Raw genomic sequence first — 18756 nt, forward strand, 5'->3', positions numbered from 1 at the left:
CAACACTCATGCTCCATATTTCCCTTCTTTATAATTTGATTTCTTCTTTATAATCCTGATTTCCGAGCTTCTGTGAACACACTGCTCTCTGCACGTTTATTTCCGGGTAATTTGGATCAGCGAAATAGGACCCTATTCCATTGTTGTTAATACAATACATTGTTGTTAATATGTTGTTCATGATTAGTATGTGAAACCGTAAAATGCAGCTATTTCTTGATTTTTCCGCTGACAATAACAGAACCAAAAACGAGAATTGACCCATTTTTCGTTTTTCAATACTATATTTAGAAATGAAAATCAAAATCAAATGAACAGAAGGTACACGGTGGAGCAGAGAGTCTAGCAAACTGAATTCATGAATGATGGCACGTTCAGCATTCGCTTACAAAAATAGGCCTGGTTCTGCTTCCTAACATAGCCAACTTACATCCGATTACAAACAGGTTCCAACAAAACTGTCTCATTAATGTGAAATACGTCATACAAAATACATACATACAAAAATACTGTTACATTTGAACAACTGAGATTTCACTTTATATGTCCAAGTACTTAAAATATTGTATGGATTATTTTTTACACTAGAATGTTTTATATGAGCTGATTATGGTGCTGTTGTTACCGACCCCAGGCCTAGGAGGAACCTGGGCGCGGTATAAAGCCCACTTCCCTTAATGAAAGAGAGAACGGACACAAAAGTTATGGTGTGCACAGCTCTGGCGTTGATTTATTAATACAAAAATACAAAAGAAATAATAGCACTTTAAATAATTGGATATCAATTTGAATTACATAGAATAAACAGACTCAAAAACAATAGAAAACAGAATAAGAAATAAAAGACCACACATTCACAAAATAACCCAATTAATCACTAATGAAATAGTAAATAAACATGTTCTCAAGTAAACTTAAGGAAACCTGCACATTAGCATAGCCTTCATTCACAGATAACTCATGTAAAATACTGTAGCAGCTTAGTTAGGCTGATGCTATAGGTAATGGTAGCAGCGTGGTACAATCGCAGCTCTGTGAGCTTACACGATGGCATAAAATTGCATACAACACAATGCACATAAAATACATTCTAAGCCCAGTCAAACCAAGGCAGTCGTAGATAAAACAACATTTCTATACCTTAATAAAAGAGAGAACGGACACAGAAGTTATGGTGTGCACAGCTCTGGCGTTCGAAGCATGACTTCCTCGCCACCAGTTTTATGCACACCATCCTCTTAGCAAGGGGCGCCCCCTGCTGGTCTAGTGCCGTTAGTACCCAGTTAGTACCCTGTCTTTAAGCTGATCTGCTTTTAAAAGGCATGTAGTTTATTAAGAGATCCCAAACCAAAGAAAAGAATGGAATAAAAGAACACACAAAAAGAAGTTATGTCAGTGTTTTAAAAACCCAATATGAGTATAAAAAAATTGTACAGGGGTGTTAATGCATCTTTATTAAGATTTCCAACCCCTTACACCGTCATACTTCATGGATGGGTATCATACTAAATAACAAAGCGAGGTGACAGGTCAGTGGACCTCACAATGCACCCTATGCTCAGAAACTAGATCTTGGGTGGGTTCTTTTAGGTGATTTTTGACTAGTACACAAGCCCACTGTGCACTGGGAAAGCAAATCAGGTGATGGACTTGGGCTTACTGTCTTCAAAAGAACATGCAACAATGACCAGCTCACTCTTTATATCGAAGATAAAGTCTTTTTAATACATGGATGAAGAGGTCTACCAAGACAAGTCAAACAGCTGAGTGGCCCCTCTTCCTTTCAGGAGCACCAGACAGCCCCTTCCTAACAATAGAGAACAAGCCTTAAGCCACTTCTTCTCTCTAAGGCACACCCTGAAAAAATGTTTTATGCAGAATATATATGACAGCGATCATGCTGAGCCTGCACCTCCACTGAGAGAGGGAAAAGAATGCCGGTATTTGCCAGCATTTGCTCTTTATCATCCAAGGAAGCCAGATCAAATCAGAGTTGTATTCGACTCTAGTGCACAGTACAGTGGCATCTCCCTGAACAATGTCCTTCATACTGGGCCAGACTTCAATAATGGTCTCCTGGGTGTCCTAATCTGCTTCAGGAAGAAAAGTGTGGCCGTGACAGCAGACGTAGAACAGATGTTCCATTGTTTTAATGAGTGGGAAGACCATCAGGATTATTGCGCTTCTTTTGGTTTGGACCCCAGCAAAGACATCATGGAGTTTAGGATGCATGTACACATTTTTGTAAATAGCCCTTTTCTAACAGTGGCAGCCTGAGGAGAGCTGCAAAAAAAGGTGAACAGCAGTATGGCCCCGACGCTAGGCAGTTCATGGAGCCCCAGTTCTATGTGGATGATGGACTCATTACAAACAAAAAAGGAAACCGTTGATGTGCTCAGGACGACACAAGCATTCCTCGCCATCTCAAACCTAAAGTTTCACAAGTTCATTTCAAACAGCACAGAAGTACTGAAGGTTTTTTCTTCTGTTGACTATGCCAAAAGCACCAAAGACTTAGACCTTGATGGAGAAGTTGCTCATGCACAGCATAGCCTTGGTTAAATATGGGAAGTAGCAGCCGATACGTTCACTTTCCAAGTGTCAGTCAGTGAAAAACCCTTTACACAATATAGAGTCCTATCCACTGTCAACAGTCTCTTCAATTCCCTTGGCATTGCAGCTCCTGTGACTATACAGGGAAGATTACTAAGGGAACTCTCCTGGTGAGTCAGACACATGGAGAGACTCCCTGTAAGACTTACAGCTGCTTTGTATTCCCCACACATACACAGCAAGCTCTCTCTGTGAAGCAAAAAGGAGAGAAATCCATGTCTGCTCAGATGCATCCACGAAGGCGGTAGGTATCTTAAGACAACAGACAAAGCCAGGCAAGTCAGTGTTGGCGAGACTCGCACCTCAGGCTGGGCCTGCGATTCCCAGGTTAGAGCTATATGCAGCAGTGCTGGCAGTATAGATAGCAGAGCTCATAGTGCAAGAGACTGATGAGCTAAGACACTTCCATGTATATGTCCATAACAGAGTGCAAAGAATCAGACAGTCCACACAACCAGAGCAGTGGCATTATGTGCCCAAAGGGCCAGTGGTGGACGAAGTACACAAATCATGTACATGAGTTAAAGATACCCAAAGTAAAAAATTATTCCAGTAAAAGTAGAAGTCCTCCCTATAGACCTCCATTTGAGTAAAAGTACAAAGGTATTTGCCTTCTAATGTACTTAAGTATCGAAAGTAAAAGTACCAAAAGATTAATTATGACTTTAATGTCCTATTACCATTTTTGTAACAAGACTTTTGCTTCATTAACTCATTTTAGGAGAAAATACTCTAGTGTCACTCTTGGTAAACCAGTCTTTTAATAGAATGTCATTAATTAGTCTGACACTGATGTCTATTAAAATTATCATGAGCACAAAACACTGAAGGCAAACAATTTCTGTTAGGTAGAACCAAGTGGCTATGAAATAACTTTTTTGCAAACAAGCAAATTTCCATTTTATGATTTATTTGCAACTTAGTTACAAGTTTAACTTGTAACTAAGCTTTAAACACAGGTTCACAAATGTGTTTTCCTTTACTATATTGCATCTGTAGGTCTATGTTCATAAACATAAACTAGCAAAAACAAATTTACTATAACATGAAATAGTGTTTGTATAAATTCAGAAAAAAGACACATGCCAGTCACAACTGCATATGTGTACATATTTCTATATTATGGTCTATTTACACAAAGTTAGGTTAGTTCCATCATTTATGTAGGAATAGGCACTCCCAAAATTTTACATTGCTGCACTGACGTTGAACCATATGACAGCGTTGTAGGGCACTGTTAATAAAAATAAAAATAGTAGACTTCGTGAATAAAGTCGTAATATTTTGAGAAAAAAAGTCGTAGAATTATAACATTAAAGTGGCATTGAAAGGTCGCAATATTGTGGCCAAAGGCTTTGCAAAGGCAAGGCAGCACCTCCTCGTGTTACAATGAGGGGTATTGAGGAGTTGGTGGGGTTATACTTTCATATCGATTTCACCCATAAAGAAATACTCCGTCTCCCTGTCTCTCATGCACATCAGCACCAGCCTGTTATTTGTATAAGAAACGGCTGAGCAGGAAACTGTGTTTATTTAGAATAAACAACCAGATGGACTTGGAGGAAACTGTCTGTCTGTTTTGTTGAAGGAGAATCGCAGGCAGGGCCGTCTACACGGCTATCGGTGGCTACATCTCCGCGCCATTCAAAGAGGGCATGAAGTTTCACAGACAGTCAGAATGATAATCAAAATGATCGATCCACAAAGAGACAGGAGTGTGTGGGACTCCGGCGCCAGTACAGCAACCAAGACCCCAACACGTTATGGCAGCCCCCCTACAGTTAGCCCACTTTATCCTCCAAATATTACAACTTTGTTCTTGAAATAGTACAACCTTATTCTCGAAATATTATGACTTTATTCTCGAAATCTACTATTTTTATTTTTATGAACAGTGGCCCTAAAACGCCACCGAAGAACCTCATGCTTGCACTGGGTAGGTGTGTCCAACAGGTCAAAACAAGCTCAAAAGAAAGTGCATGTTGTACCCTGATTGGTATGCTTGCTTCACGCTTCTTTCGTTTTGACTGCACACATAAGCCAAAAGGAATGACAGATTTCGCATAATGTGATGGAGTAAAACATAAGATATATGACTTTGAATTGCAGTGGAGTAAAAGTAAAAAGTTGCCCAAAATGGAAATGCTTCAGTAAAGTACAGATACACAAAAAAGTACTTAAGTACAGTGACGAATTACATTTACTTCATTACTGTCCACCACTGCACAGGGCACAGTTCTGCTGATCACGTCTCAAGGTCTGTTCAGGCATCTCATCTAGTCAAGACCACATGGTTCATAGGACCAGCCTCCTTCTAAAAACCCACCCTGGGTGGCATCACTGTTCTAATATGTGCAATATGTATATGTGTATAAAGTGTTAGTGCATAGTAATATGAGTAGAGAGATATAATGTAATGTAATATCCCGCTTGTGCCCAGTGAGCCTGCCCTGTTAGTGGCTCAGTATACAGTAATGTCCTGACACAGTGATGAGGTGTTGTACAGTGTGATCACTGTTGGTAATGATCTCCTGTACCGTTCCTTACTGCAGTGGAACTAAATGAGTCTGTTGCTGAAGGTGCTCTGCTGTAGTTCATGGAGGAGGTGTGATGTATTGTCCAGGATAGCAGTGAATTTGTCAAGTAACCATACATACTGGGGTCTACCAGACAGGTAGTCCAATCATGGACTTGTCCACCTGCATTTTATCCATTTTCTCCCCCAGCATGAGAGGTTGGATGGTATTGAATGCATCTGAGAAGTCAAAGAAAGCGATTCTCACTATGGTGTTGTTCTGGTCCAAAAGGGACTGCGCCTTCTGTAGAAGAAAAATAACAGCATTGTTTATGCCAACCTGCTGTTGATAAGCAAAAACAGTTTGGGCCACCAATGTAATTTTCCAGAGCGTACAGAGAGCAGCCTTTCCTGAAGAGTTCAACCCACTTTCACAAGGGGTCCCCATACCAAAGAACAGTTTACTTGCAAAGCTCAGTCCTGTCTTGGATGAAAATTGGCTGAGTAGGGGGCAAGTTGAAACAATCATAACTGTAGACTGGTGAGGAAAAATCCCCTCCTCATTCCTCGAAAGCACCATGTTTCTATACAACTTATATGCTACCATCATGAAAAAGTGGAGCATCAAGGCCTGAATCTTAGAGGATCTGCCTGAAGAGCGACTGACTATGTTGCCACCATTTCCAAAATATTGGCCTGGAGGTATTCGGCCCTTGGATTGTTACTGCACACTGTGCTTGGCAGTGCTTTTTACTTTTATGCAATTCATATCAAGGTCATCAAGTCAATAGACACCTTTAGTTGCATTAAGACAATAAGGAGATTCTTTGCGATTCATAGTCCAACTAAGCTGTTTCATTCTGATTGCGAAACTACTTTCATTGGAGCCTGCAATGAGTTTCACAAAGTGACAAACAAATAGACAGTGCAGAGATATGTCAGCAGTCAAGGCTGAACTTGGATCTTTAATCCACCACACTCTTCACACATGGGAGGAGTATGGGAATGGATGATTGGTGTTGCACACAGAGTTTTGGATTCTATGCTGACCCATGAAGTCCTGTGCATGTTTATGGCAGAAGTATTAGCTATCATTAACTTAAGACTGCTTGTTCCTGTTTTCACAGATGTAGACTCTTAGCCTGGTAATGCTACTGACCCAGAAAGCAAGCATTCAGCTTCCACCTAGGAACTTCACAGAAAAAGATTTGTAATATAACCTTTTTCTTTACTGAGACCCATTGAAAAAACATCCTTTTTAATGTGAATTTATACTAGTGTTATATAGCAAACCAAATACTTTAGATGCTAGTGGGTGGAGTAGCATGTCTTGAGAGCATAGACACGTTTGAGACATATTGAATACACAAGCAAATTACATTGCCTTTTTTTTATTATTTGAAAGAACTTTGAGAGTTTCTCGGCTAACATAGAAAATGAATTATGGTCAGAGACAGCATATATACCAATATAGCACCTTTTGGCCACAGTTCAAAGCAAATTGAAAATTTCTGTTCGCTGAACAACCTCCTGCAAACCAGCAAAGACAAATGGGGGTTTCACACCTGAACAGCATGCAAAGCTGGAACATATTTGTCCCCAAAACACTTATTGCAGCAAAAGGTCAATCTACCAAAAATTTATCAAGTTGTTATATTTAAGCAATAGTATCAGTTTTTCATTTTCTTTAAAATATGTGCAGAAAAAAAAAACTCACTTTGGCTCTGAAAATGTTGTGATAAAGAAAATTATAAAAAAAAAGATACTTGTTTGAATTTGTTTATTTAAAATCTAGAAAATGGCTTTCACAAGGCTGTATACCTCACCTACATTTAATAAACATATAGCTGTCAGAGTTAATGCAATGCATTATTAATGCCACTCTTTTTTAAATTGTGTTAACACATTCCCTTTAGTACATTTTTACCTTTAAAACCATCTGAAATAGTGCAGACTAAAGCTCAGCTACTCGCACACTGTTTATATATTAGAATCCGCGATTGTGGCCCTTGCATTATTTTGTGTAGTGTGATTGATTGCATTTAATTATTATTATTGTAATTGTTTGACAACTCTAAATAAAGATGCTAATTGGTTTCTTCATATCTTCATTTCATGTTCTGATAGAAAGAGTATCGTAAGGATTTGAAAAAGGAGATCATAGGGAAGGGCATGGATATCAGCAGTGATACAATGGAGATGCAGAGGGCTAAGAAGGCATCAGAATTGACCAGCCAGGTAAAGCAGAACATAAACAGACTCAGGCTTCTTAATTAATTTTTGTTTGTTTAGTATTGGATTTTATGACTACTAGGTGAAACAATACAATCGAGGTGTTTCATTTTTCCAGTATTGGTTCCTGATATTACCTACAATAACTCTATGCCATCTCTACCAAAAAGAATATTTGGGCTGTTTCTGTCATGTACAGAAGCCCAAAATGAATTCACATATTTTATTTACTCCTTTTTCCATGATTAGTTGTTATTATTATTATTAGTAGTAGTAGTTGTAGTAGTAGTAATAGTAGTAGTAGTTTTAATGAGATCCTGAGCAATTATGTCATTACCACGTTATTATCATTAATAAATGTTGCTTTCCTACGATAATGGCATTTTTTTTTGGAGATATTGAGAAAACTACACTTATTCTCAGAATAACAACATAATTCATTTGAGAACTTGAGAAATCAAAGCCTTGTTCTCTTGTGAGACTTGAGGTTTTCTGATTCATGTTAACTTTTTTTTATTGTGATATTATAAACTGTGATAAAAGGTTAGGTATTTTTTAAATTGGCATAAGATAAACGGTAGAGAAAAAATATGTGATTACACAGTCACGTATTGAAGTGGTAGTGACTGGTTGACATCATTCACAGTGTTTTTGGGATAAGTTGTTCCTGTTTTTGTTCATTATTTATATGTTAACCCTCTATTTGTGTATGTGCAAGCGGAGTTTCATTGCTTCCTTGGAGAGGTGTCCCTCCATTACCAATTACATGTAACATTTACCCAAAAGCTCATTTAATTCAGTGTATACCGCCAACTACTGTCTGTCATGTTGGAGGCCTCTGTATAACTTTGGGTATTAGTGAAGAACATATCAGGGACTCAGTAGAAGACATCCACTCTTTTAGACTGAAAAAAACCTTTTCAGCATCAGTGCCAAACTTGTGCAAATATGATGGCAGGAGCTGTTTTGATTGTTGATAAATGAAGCAATGAACACAGTGGCCTCTGAAGTACTCCTGGCTTCTAGTGTAATTGGTCCAAAGTTTTGCTTTAAATCGGGCAAGCCAACAAGTGTTCTTTGTACGTCATTAAGAAAATGTCCCCAAACATTGGTGAAGTTGTCTCATTGGTTGGCTTGTGGTCAACAAAAAATTTAGAGGGAAACAATGATATTGTGTAGTATATTGGATATTGCAGATGTTTGTATATGTGTGTGTGAACTCTTTCAGTTGCCTTACAAACAGTTATCACAGCTAAGGCACAATTTATTTGGTACGGTGACTGATACTCCAGAGCTCCTTCATGCAGCATACTTGAAAGATATCTACAGCCAGGTCTGTCATTACAGTCTGTCTCTACCATCCACCCATCATACATCCAACCACCCACCTATCCAGCCATCCATCCATTCTTCCACAATGTGAAAATATCATACTTTGGCGGTGTGTTTCTTTTTTGTTGTGTGTACATGTGTGTGTACAGAAGAAGTATAAGGATTATGCAGAGAAGCTGAAGTGTTCGTATGCTGTGGTGCCAGACACACCTGACATTGAGAGAGTCAAGACCAACCAGCGCAACATCAGTTCAGTCAGTCACACTTCAGTTCAATTCATTTTCAGATTTGCACTGCCACAACACACTATTGTGGAAATTTAAGTCTTTTGGATGAAAAATCTGACATTTGGTTTATATCAGTACATTTAACATGGTTTGTGTTTATGTGCACAAATATTGATATGTCCATACATGTAGGTAAGGTACACTTGGAATGCAAAGTTGATGAAGGGACTGATGTCATCAGTCACTGAGACTCCAGAGATTGTCTTGGCTAAAGAGAATACCAAGAAGATTAGCAATGTGAGTATGCTTCCACTCAAACATCAAATGTTATATTTTTATACATTTTATGGCCTTAGGCCTTAACCACAGGCCAAGCCTTAGGCCTAATGTACATGTGAAGAGTAACAGTGATAAGGAAAACCAAGGTTTAAGAGATCCCATCCTCTTCTGGGTAGCAGAGGACAGTGAGGTTTAGACAAGCAGTCTGAGAGTTATATAAAGAGTTCCTGGTTCATGTCAAGGGACTACTACATAAAGATCAACAATGGGCCTTTTAATTTATGTGACTGTGTGTGTTAATCCATTTTCACATATATATTTCATGGTGTTTGGACATGTGTGTTACTGCAGGTTGAGTACAAAAAGAAGGTTGGCAGTGGGACTTCGGTGAACTACACTCCTGAAATGGAAAGAGTGCAGAGGAACCAGAAGAACATCAGCTCAGTATGCATAACCGCTCCAGCTCAATACACCCACATCTTGATTAAACTTCACTTAATAATAATTTTTATTTACTTAATAATAAATAACCATAATGTGATTTGATCATCAGATTTGAGAAAAAAAATCATAGACCATAATTCAAAAACTCAAAAAAACTATAAAATAGAACAATGGAAAACCTTTTCTCTGCCTGTAAGTGTTTCAGACCACATGGTGATTAACAGTGGCACAGCAATGGCATCATAAACAACTCCACAGAAACAGGCCTCTGTGTTTTTTTTTCTTCTGTTTTTTGGCAGAAGTCAGACTTTGAATCTGTAAGAAGTTATGCTCAACTGGGAGTGACTGCTGTGTAAGTGGCTACAAAATTTGGTCAGTTGTGCAAACAACTTCAGTATTTGCTTGATTGTAGTAGTGTGGCTGTATGGCTGTAAAAGGCTACAAATCATTTAATGTTAGTATTTGTTGGCTAAGTTAGACTTGGGACAGGAAAGATCAAGCATGAGTGATGGGAAGGTCAGCTTAGATCTGGCATTATGAAAGGCCATATGACATTTTATGTGTTTATTGACTTATATTAGCAAAAATACGTGTGTTTAGTTAGATGGGTTGAGTGTCTACCATGAAATGGAGGTGACCTTCATTAGGGGCTGCCTTGTGTGTGTCTTTTCTGCTGGTGTCAATAAAAAGCACTTCTCATAGCAAAATGACAGACTCGACTGAGTCTCCTTCTTCACCAAGAGGCTACAGTACTGGTCATTACGACTGAAAGACAGAATGTAATCTAGTGTCGTTATGCCTGTATGATGCACGTGCACGCATAGGGAAATTCGGCAGATTACTGACAGAATACATCTTGAACTGGGGAGCACAAAGCCCCTGTCAAATGGTGGGAGTTCAGTTTCTTCCCTATATCATTCCTTTCTCATATAATTTGTACAGGTCAAATATAAAAACAGATATACAAATAGTAATACAGACTCAGGAGATCTTTTGTCCCTAGAGCCATTAGGCTCTTCAGCTCTTCGCAGTGGGGCCAGAAGAGAAGAGGGAAGAGGGAAGAGAATAGATTAGGACTGAATCTCTCATACTAAATTACAGGTTTATTTTATCTGTCTGCACATATGGACACCTTACTGTACATATTGCACTAGTGTGCACCTTATCGCACATTTTGCACATCTGGACATTACTTCACACCTAGTCACTTTATTACAGTACCAATATATGCACCTATTTATTCAGTGTTGTCATTACCTGCGCACTGCAGGTTTTTTTTATCTCAGAATAGATCTATTGCATATTTCTTTTTATAGTTTTAGTTTTATATATGCCTGTAGATAGGTTTTTTTTGTATATATTCTTCTTTTTATATTGTATCACCCTTATTATTATAACTGTCCTGTGTTGTGTGACTGCTACTGGCTGCTAAATGTCCTTCAAGATCAATAAAGTATCTGTCTGTCTGTCTGTCTGTCTGTCTGTCTATCTATCTATCTATCTATCTGTCTATCTATAGCCTACCAATACACGATCGACAGGCCTAATTTCTGTGATGTCTGAGCTTCTATACCTGTGCTTTGCACATTTATTTCCACTTATGATGGGAAATTCTAAACTTAGATCATTAGAATATGACCCTTTGTTCCACTGTTGTTTGTTTGTTATTTGATTTTCTGATTATTTTGTGAAGTTGTAAAATGAAGCTATTTCTTGACTGTTCCACTGACAATAACAGAACCAGAAATGAGAATCGACCCATTTGCCGTTTTTCAACACTGGATTTTAAAATGAAAATCACATTTTTTCCACATTCTGATGGATGATGTGAACATTACCGAAAGCTGCTGACCCATAACTGCATGATTTTATGGACTGCACTACTGCCACACAATTGGCTGATTAGATAATTGCATTAATGAATATGTGTACAAATGTTCTTAATAAAGTGCTTAGTCAGCGTAAGTCAGAAAGGCTTAAAGACCAAAGCATAACCATAGAAAGTACACTAGAGAGAGAATTTTATTTTCTCAATCTCTGCCCAAGCCAGCACAGTGGCCTCTTTCGCATTAAGTCAAGTCATAGTGCACTCGAGGGAGGCAATATAGCAGTAGTAGTGTCATCTCAAAACATTTATAGGGAGTGATGTATAATCTGTGAATCATCTTATAATGAATAAGCTGATGTGCAAGGTTTTTGGAGGTGGTGTTCATGTTTGTCCATATAGTTTTCCCATTAGGTTCCAGGCATAGACTATAAAGTTCTCTGTTCCGTATTTTTTCCACTCCCAATAGAACAATCCATCAACAAATTACATATATGAGTTACTAGTCCTTTGAAGCACTTCCTAGGACTAATCCACTCCTCTAAGGGGTGTTGAGACAGTGGTTCCCCATATGCTTTCATTGCTGATCTTATTCACCCCAAATGAAGAAAATATGAGGTGCATGGTAAGTTGTATTTCTCCTTTAAATCTTGAAATGAGTATAGTCTTGTGCTGCTAAAGATATCCACAATAACAAACACTCCTTTTGAGATCCAAGGTGGAATGTAACCAGTTTACCACCTGACTGAAAATGATGATTATTCCATAGAGGAGGCGCTTGATAAAATTTAACTGTTGTGATCTTTTCTATTTTATGCCATACATCAAGTTGGTAATGATGCTCCCATATCTTAAATGATAATTTCTGTGCCCCATACATATACATAATAGATCCTCCAGCCTATGTGGTTTTACACGTGCTGCCTCTGTCGCCCGCCAAGGGACATGCATAGATGTAATTGGAAAAGCTAAGTAGTGATAATTTGTATAGCACATTTGTATAGCACTTTTCTAGGGCCAAAAGACGCGTACAGATTACAGTTTAGTAACACAAACAGATTAGTGGCACAAGAAACAAATACATAACAATATACAAACAGATGACACAGCAGAGACAGAGATACATGTTCACAGCACAGATGATGAACTGACATGAGCAGTTGAGCATGAGTAGTTTAAGACAGGGGAAGGTTGTATGCAAGATAGAACAGATGTATTTTAAGGTTGGATTCAAATGAGGACAGAGAATTAGACTGCTGAATATGAGAAGGGAGAGAGTTCCATAGGCGCGGGGCTACTCTGGAAAATGCACGATCACCAAAGCTGTGGATTTTAGAGGAGGGAATGGTAAGCAGACCAGCGGTAGAAGAACGGAGAGTGCGCTTAGGCTTGTAGGGTTGGAGAAGATCAGAGAGAGAGGAAGGAGCAAGATTGTTGAGAGCTTTGTAAGTGAGAAGAGGGATCTTAAACTGAAACTGAAACAGCCAATGGAGGTTTTGGAGAAAAGGTGTAATGTGGTGATGTGACAGGGTGTAAGTGAGGAGAGGTGCAAAAGAGTTTTGAACTGTCTGGAGTTTACGAAGTGATGAGGAGCCGATGCCTGCAAGAAGAGAATTGCAATAACCTAGACAGCTAGAAATTAAAGCATGAATGAGAGTTTCAGCAGCTGACTGGGACAGAGATGGTAGGATTTTTGCTATATTGCGTAAGTGAAAGAAAGAGGTTTTAACAAGGGAGCTGACATGAGAGTCGAGTTTAAGTGAGGCGTCGAGGATGACACCCAGATTAGGGACCACAGAGGAGGGAGACAAAACAACATCATCAGTTGAGAGAGTGAGGGGGCCAGTTTTATTGAGTGCAGATTTAGAACTAATGAGAATGAGTCCAGTCTTATTACTGTTTAGCATTAGAGAGTAATGCACAATTCCAAATTGCCAAGAGGGGGTTAATGGGCGAATTTGTCCGAAGATAAATCTGAATGTCATCCGATGAAAGTCAAGGTTAAAATGTCGAATAATCTTGCCAAGAGGGAGCATGTAAATAATAAATAATAATGGGCCAAGTACAGAACCTTGCAGGACCCCTTGGCTGACAGTGGAAGTGGAGGAATGATGCCCAGAGAGAGTAACAAACTGTTTACGATCTGTTAGATAGGAAGTGAACCAGTCAAGAGCAGAGCCTACAATACCCAGCTCACTCAGTCAAGAGAGGAGGATGGAATGGTTAACGGTGTCAAATGCAGCGCTTAAATCAAGCAGCACGAGAATGCTAATAGCACCGGCATCAGCTGTCAACAGCAGATCATTAACAACCTCGACCAAAGCTGTTTCAGTGCTATGATGTGGCCAAAAACGAGACTGGAAAGGATCTAAAAGATTATTAGTTTCCAAGTAATCTTTGAGCTGTATTGCGACAACTTACTCGAGGGCTTTCAATAAGAATGGGAGATTTGAGATGGGACGAAAGTTATTAAAGTTAGATGTCAAGGCCAGGTTTTTTAAGGACTAGCGTAACCGAGGGAACATGGCCAGAAGACAATGACTGGTTAGTGATAGAAGTGAGATGGGGGACCAGAGCAGACATATATGCTTTGACTAGTGATGTGGGGAGGGGGTCAAGGGAACAGATTGTACTTTTAGAATTTGGAATGATTTCACTAACAAGAGACTCAGTAACAGGGTTGAAAGCAGGGAAGCAGGGTGAGTCTAGAGGCTGGGTGTTTGAAGGAGAGGAAAAGAAGGTTTTAGGGGAGGAGACCATAAGAGAGTTGTTGATTTTAGATATTTTTTTTACTTTCAAAGAAATGTAAGAATAAGTTACAGAGTTCAGAGGAAGGTGCCACAATGCCTACTGGGGGTTTGAAAAGCTTAGAGATGGTTGAAAATAGATGGTGGGAGTTTGAGTTTGGCCTGTTAAAAAGACTAGAAAGATAGCTAGATTTAGCAGTGCATAGTGCATCTCTGTAAGCACAGAAAAGTTCCTTATAAGCATCAGCATGCACTGTAAAGTTTAGATTTTTTGTACAGCCTTTCAAGTTGACGACAAGCCTGCTTCATGGTACGAAGTTCAATAATGTACCAAGGTGCAGAAGTGTAAAAGAAACGGCTTTGGTTCTCATAGGGGCTACTGCATTGAGGGACTCAGAGAGAGACAAATTCAGCATTGTAGCATGTTCCTCGGAAGAAAGAGGGGCATAATGGAGTGGAAAAGCCCTAAAAATATGCGGGATACGAGAAAGAGGGTCAACAGATTTAATACTACGAAAAGTCTTTTCACTGACTGATGAGTTACACTAGCAGGGACAGCATACAGAATAAGCTTATGATAATGTAAACAGAAGAGAATGGAGATTTAGAATCTGTACAGACCTGCAGACTAGGTCAAGAGTGTGGCCTCTGTCATGAGTGGGAAAGTCAACATGCTGAGTGAAGAGAAAACACTCAAGGAGAGACAGAAAATCAGTCACATATTTACTAGTAAGAACATTAATATGAATATTAAAGTCACCGAGTAGCAACAAGCGGGGGGAAGCTGAGATGAAGGAAACCGGAGATGAAAATGTAAATTAATTTTTAATGTTGTCATTCTACCTTGTAACTGTACGAGGAAAGTGCCCCTTGTCTTGAGATCATCTATAATTTTCAGGGTCCAAAATATATCGAGCTGTAACCAACCCAGGATACTTTCTCTGGATCATACTCTTCCCAGTCCACCAGGGACTGCATCCTGCCTCGGACTCACTGTGAGTCTAGAATGCACCTGATTCTATAGGCAGGTGCTCCCACAACCAAAAGTGGGGCTAGGAGTTATACAGTAGGCAAGAAGGGACTGCACAGGACTGGCAGGCAACAAGAAATGTTGGGTTTACCTGCATAGACCCGGGCAAAAGTAGCTGGTACGAGACCGGGTTAACTCATCTGAGCACCTTAGCAGATCCTTGGATGACAGCCACACTCTTTGCCCTGGGCAGGAGGAGAGTCCTAGTCTTCTACAGCGGTTGACAACTACCTTGCGACCTTAAGATGTAGCTAGGAGTGTGGTGTGTGCTTTTTTTCCAAGCTCGTCCTCATCATACCAGCTGCTCAGAGATGGGAACCCCTACTTCCACTTCTTACTATGGAAAGAGAAGTGACTGGGATTCCGAATATTATAATTATGTTCCTCAGGGGTAAGCCTATAGGGGTACCCATATGGAAAAAATTATATGGACATGTATTTTAATATATTCAAAATACATTTCAAATACATTGCAGTTCATTCTGAAATGCATTCCTAACACTAAAATGTATTTCAGAATAAGATAAGAAAAGATAATCAGCCCCATAACGAGGGAATTCGCAGTGCTACAGCAGCAAAGGCACTCAAGAAAAGACGTAACAAGAAGAGAATTAACAAAGTAATTAACCTTGTTAATTACTTAACAAGGTTATGGTTTGCTACTTGTTACTATATAATATAAGTATATTGCCAAATTGACCAAATATATTTTAAAATACACTTATTTTAACATGTATGAGGATGTATTACACATAGAAATGTACCATACAATAATAAATGTGTGAAAATAGCCAAAATACATGTCTAGTGCACTTTGCTGTTTGGAATACCTTTTGAAATGAATTTGGATTCCAGTATCTTAGTTTTAAATATTAGCAAATAAATTTTTAACATGACAAAAACAAGTGTTGTAGGTATTAATACATAGTGAAAATTGCTATGATTTGACATCCTGTTCATTTAAAATACATTTTGTGTCTTACCACGTGCATGTATGGTTAATGCAAACCACAGTGCAAGTCAGTACTGCTTATTCAGTTCATGTACATTTAGTTATAGCTGTAACCTTTGTTAAAACTACAGTGGTGTGAAAAAGTGTTTGCCCCCTTCCTGATTTCTTATTCTTTTGCATGTTTGTCACACTTAAATGTTTCAGATCACCAAACAAATTTAAATATTAGACAAAGATAACACAAGTAAACACAAAATGCAGTTTATAAATGAAGATCTTTATCATTAAGGGAAAAAGAAATCCAAACCTACAGGGCCCTGTGTGAAAAAGTGATGACCCCCCTTAAAACATAAATTAACTGTGGTTTATCACATCTTTGGAAAGCTGAGTTCAATTTTCCTAGCCACACCCAGGCCTGATTACTGCCACACCTGTTCTCAATCAAGAAATAACTTAAAAAGGACCTGCCTGACAAAGTGAAGTAGACCAAAAGATCCTCAAAAGCTAGACGTCATGCTGCGATCCAAAGAAATTCAGGAACAAATGGAAAAACAAAGTAATTGAGATCTGTCAGTCTGGAAAAGGTTATAAAGCCATTTCTATACCTTTAGGACTCCAGCAAACCACAGTGAGAGCCATTATCCACAAATGGCGAAAACATGGAACAGTAGTGAACCTTCCCAGGAGTGGCCAGTCGACCAAAATTACCCCAAGAGCGCAGCGACGACTCATCCAAGAGGTCACAAAAGACCCCACAACAACATCCAAAGAACTGCAGGCCTCACTTGCCTCAGTTAAAGTCAGTGTTCATGACTCCACCATAAGAAAGAGACTGGGCAAAAATGGCCTGCATGGCAGAGTTCCAAGACGAAAACCACTGCTGAGCAAAAAGAACATAAAGCCTTGTCTCAGTTTTGCCATAAAACATCTTGATGATCCCCAAGACTTTTGGGAGAATATTCTGTGGACTGATGAGACAAAAGTTGAACTTTTTAGAAGGTGTATGTCCCATTACATCTGACATAGAATTGACACAGCATTTCAGAAAAGGAACATCATACCAACAGTAAAATATGGTGGTGGTAGTGTAATGGTTTGGGGCTGTTTTGCTGCTTCAGGACCTGGAAGACCTGCTGTGGTAAATGGAACCATGAATTCTGCTGTCTACCAAAAAATCCTGAAGGAGAATGTCTGACCATCTGTTTGTGTCAAGCTGAAGCACACTTGGGTTCTGCAGCAGGACAATGATCCAAAACACACCAGTCCAAAAGTCCGCCTCTGAATGGCTTAAGAAAAACAAAATTAAGACTTTGGAGTGGCCTAGTCAAAGTCCTGACCTGAATCCAATTGAGATGCTGTGGCATGACCTTAAAAAGGCGGTTCATGCTCGGAAACCCTCCAATGTGGCTGAATTACAACAATTCTGCAAAGATGAGTGGGCCAAAATTCCTCCACAGCGCTGTAAACGACTCATTGGCAGTTATCGCAAACGCTTGATTGCAGTTGTTGCTGCTAAGGGTGGCCCAACCAGTTATTAGGTTTAGGGGGCAATCACTTTTTCACACAGGGCCCTGTAGGTTTGGATTTCTTTTTCCCTTAATAATAAAGATCTTCATTTATAAACTGCGTTTTGTGTTTACTTGTGTTATCTTTGTCTAATATTTAAATTTGTTTGGTGATCTGAAACATTTAAGTGTGACAAACATGCAAAAGAATAAGAAATCAGGAAGGGGGCAAACACTTTTTCACACCACTGTACATACAATTGAAAGAATAGAAGAACAAATACAAATAAATGCATTTAAAAAATATATTTAACAAATACATTTTTGGCAGTTTTCATACATTGCAAAAGCATATTTGAAAAATACATTTGGAATATGTATTTTTCCACATGGGTAGAAAGCACAAGGATGGAGTTTCTGGTCAGGACCAGACCTTTGTGAGAGGATAGCACCCACTCCTACATCAGAGGTGTCCACTTCCATGACAAAAAGGTGCTTCAGCATGTTTTAATTGGAGCACAGGTGCTGTGGTCAGTCTATGCTTGAGGTTCTCAAAAGCCTTTTGGGCCTCAGGGGTGCACTGAAACTGGCCCTGGAAATTTTGTTGCAAGGGAGGGGAGGATACTGACGGGAATATTGAATAAATATTCCCTTAATCAATAATCAAATAGATTACATGTTGTAATCAATAACCAAATAGGAAGTATTGCCTAACAGAGAATATTAATTCTCTCACAAAGGGTAGGCCGTAGACTGTCTGCATAGGAGATTGTAGACACTGGAAAGCAGCTGGGTTCACAGAGAGGCCTGTGTGTACCTACTGACCCAGTGAAGAGAGGGGCAAGTTGACCTTGAAAGGTAGAGCAGACTGGTAAAAACCTGTTGAAGCCAGTTTTTAGGAGTGAGCTCATCATGCCATGGCCAATTGATGGACGAAGAGATACACCTATTAGAGAATGAGCTAATATCAAAATTTGAGAAGTAAGGTGGGGGGATATCACATTACCCCAGATAAATTATATATAAACTGTTGTTTGTAATACTGTATTTGCGCT

The 18756-nt window shown here is 39.1% G+C and overlaps 1 protein-coding gene across 1 annotated transcript in view; it reads left to right on the forward strand.

Moving 5' to 3' along the window:
• The window catches only part of LOC118798890 (nebulette-like), a 203600-nt gene that overhangs the window by 138735 nt on the left and 46109 nt on the right, over positions 1-18756 (forward strand). The window contains exons 18-21 of the mRNA XM_036558502.1: positions 7256-7366; positions 8842-8946; positions 9112-9216; positions 9550-9642. Of these exons, the coding sequence (XP_036414395.1) occupies positions 7256-7366; positions 8842-8946; positions 9112-9216; positions 9550-9642 (414 nt within the window). The remainder of the gene's footprint in view (positions 1-7255; positions 7367-8841; positions 8947-9111; positions 9217-9549; positions 9643-18756) is intronic.

This window comes from Colossoma macropomum, unplaced genomic scaffold (assembly GCF_904425465.1).
Source record: "Colossoma macropomum unplaced genomic scaffold, Colossoma_macropomum, whole genome shotgun sequence".
In the NCBI taxonomy this organism is placed as follows: domain Eukaryota; kingdom Metazoa; phylum Chordata; class Actinopteri; order Characiformes; family Serrasalmidae; genus Colossoma; species Colossoma macropomum.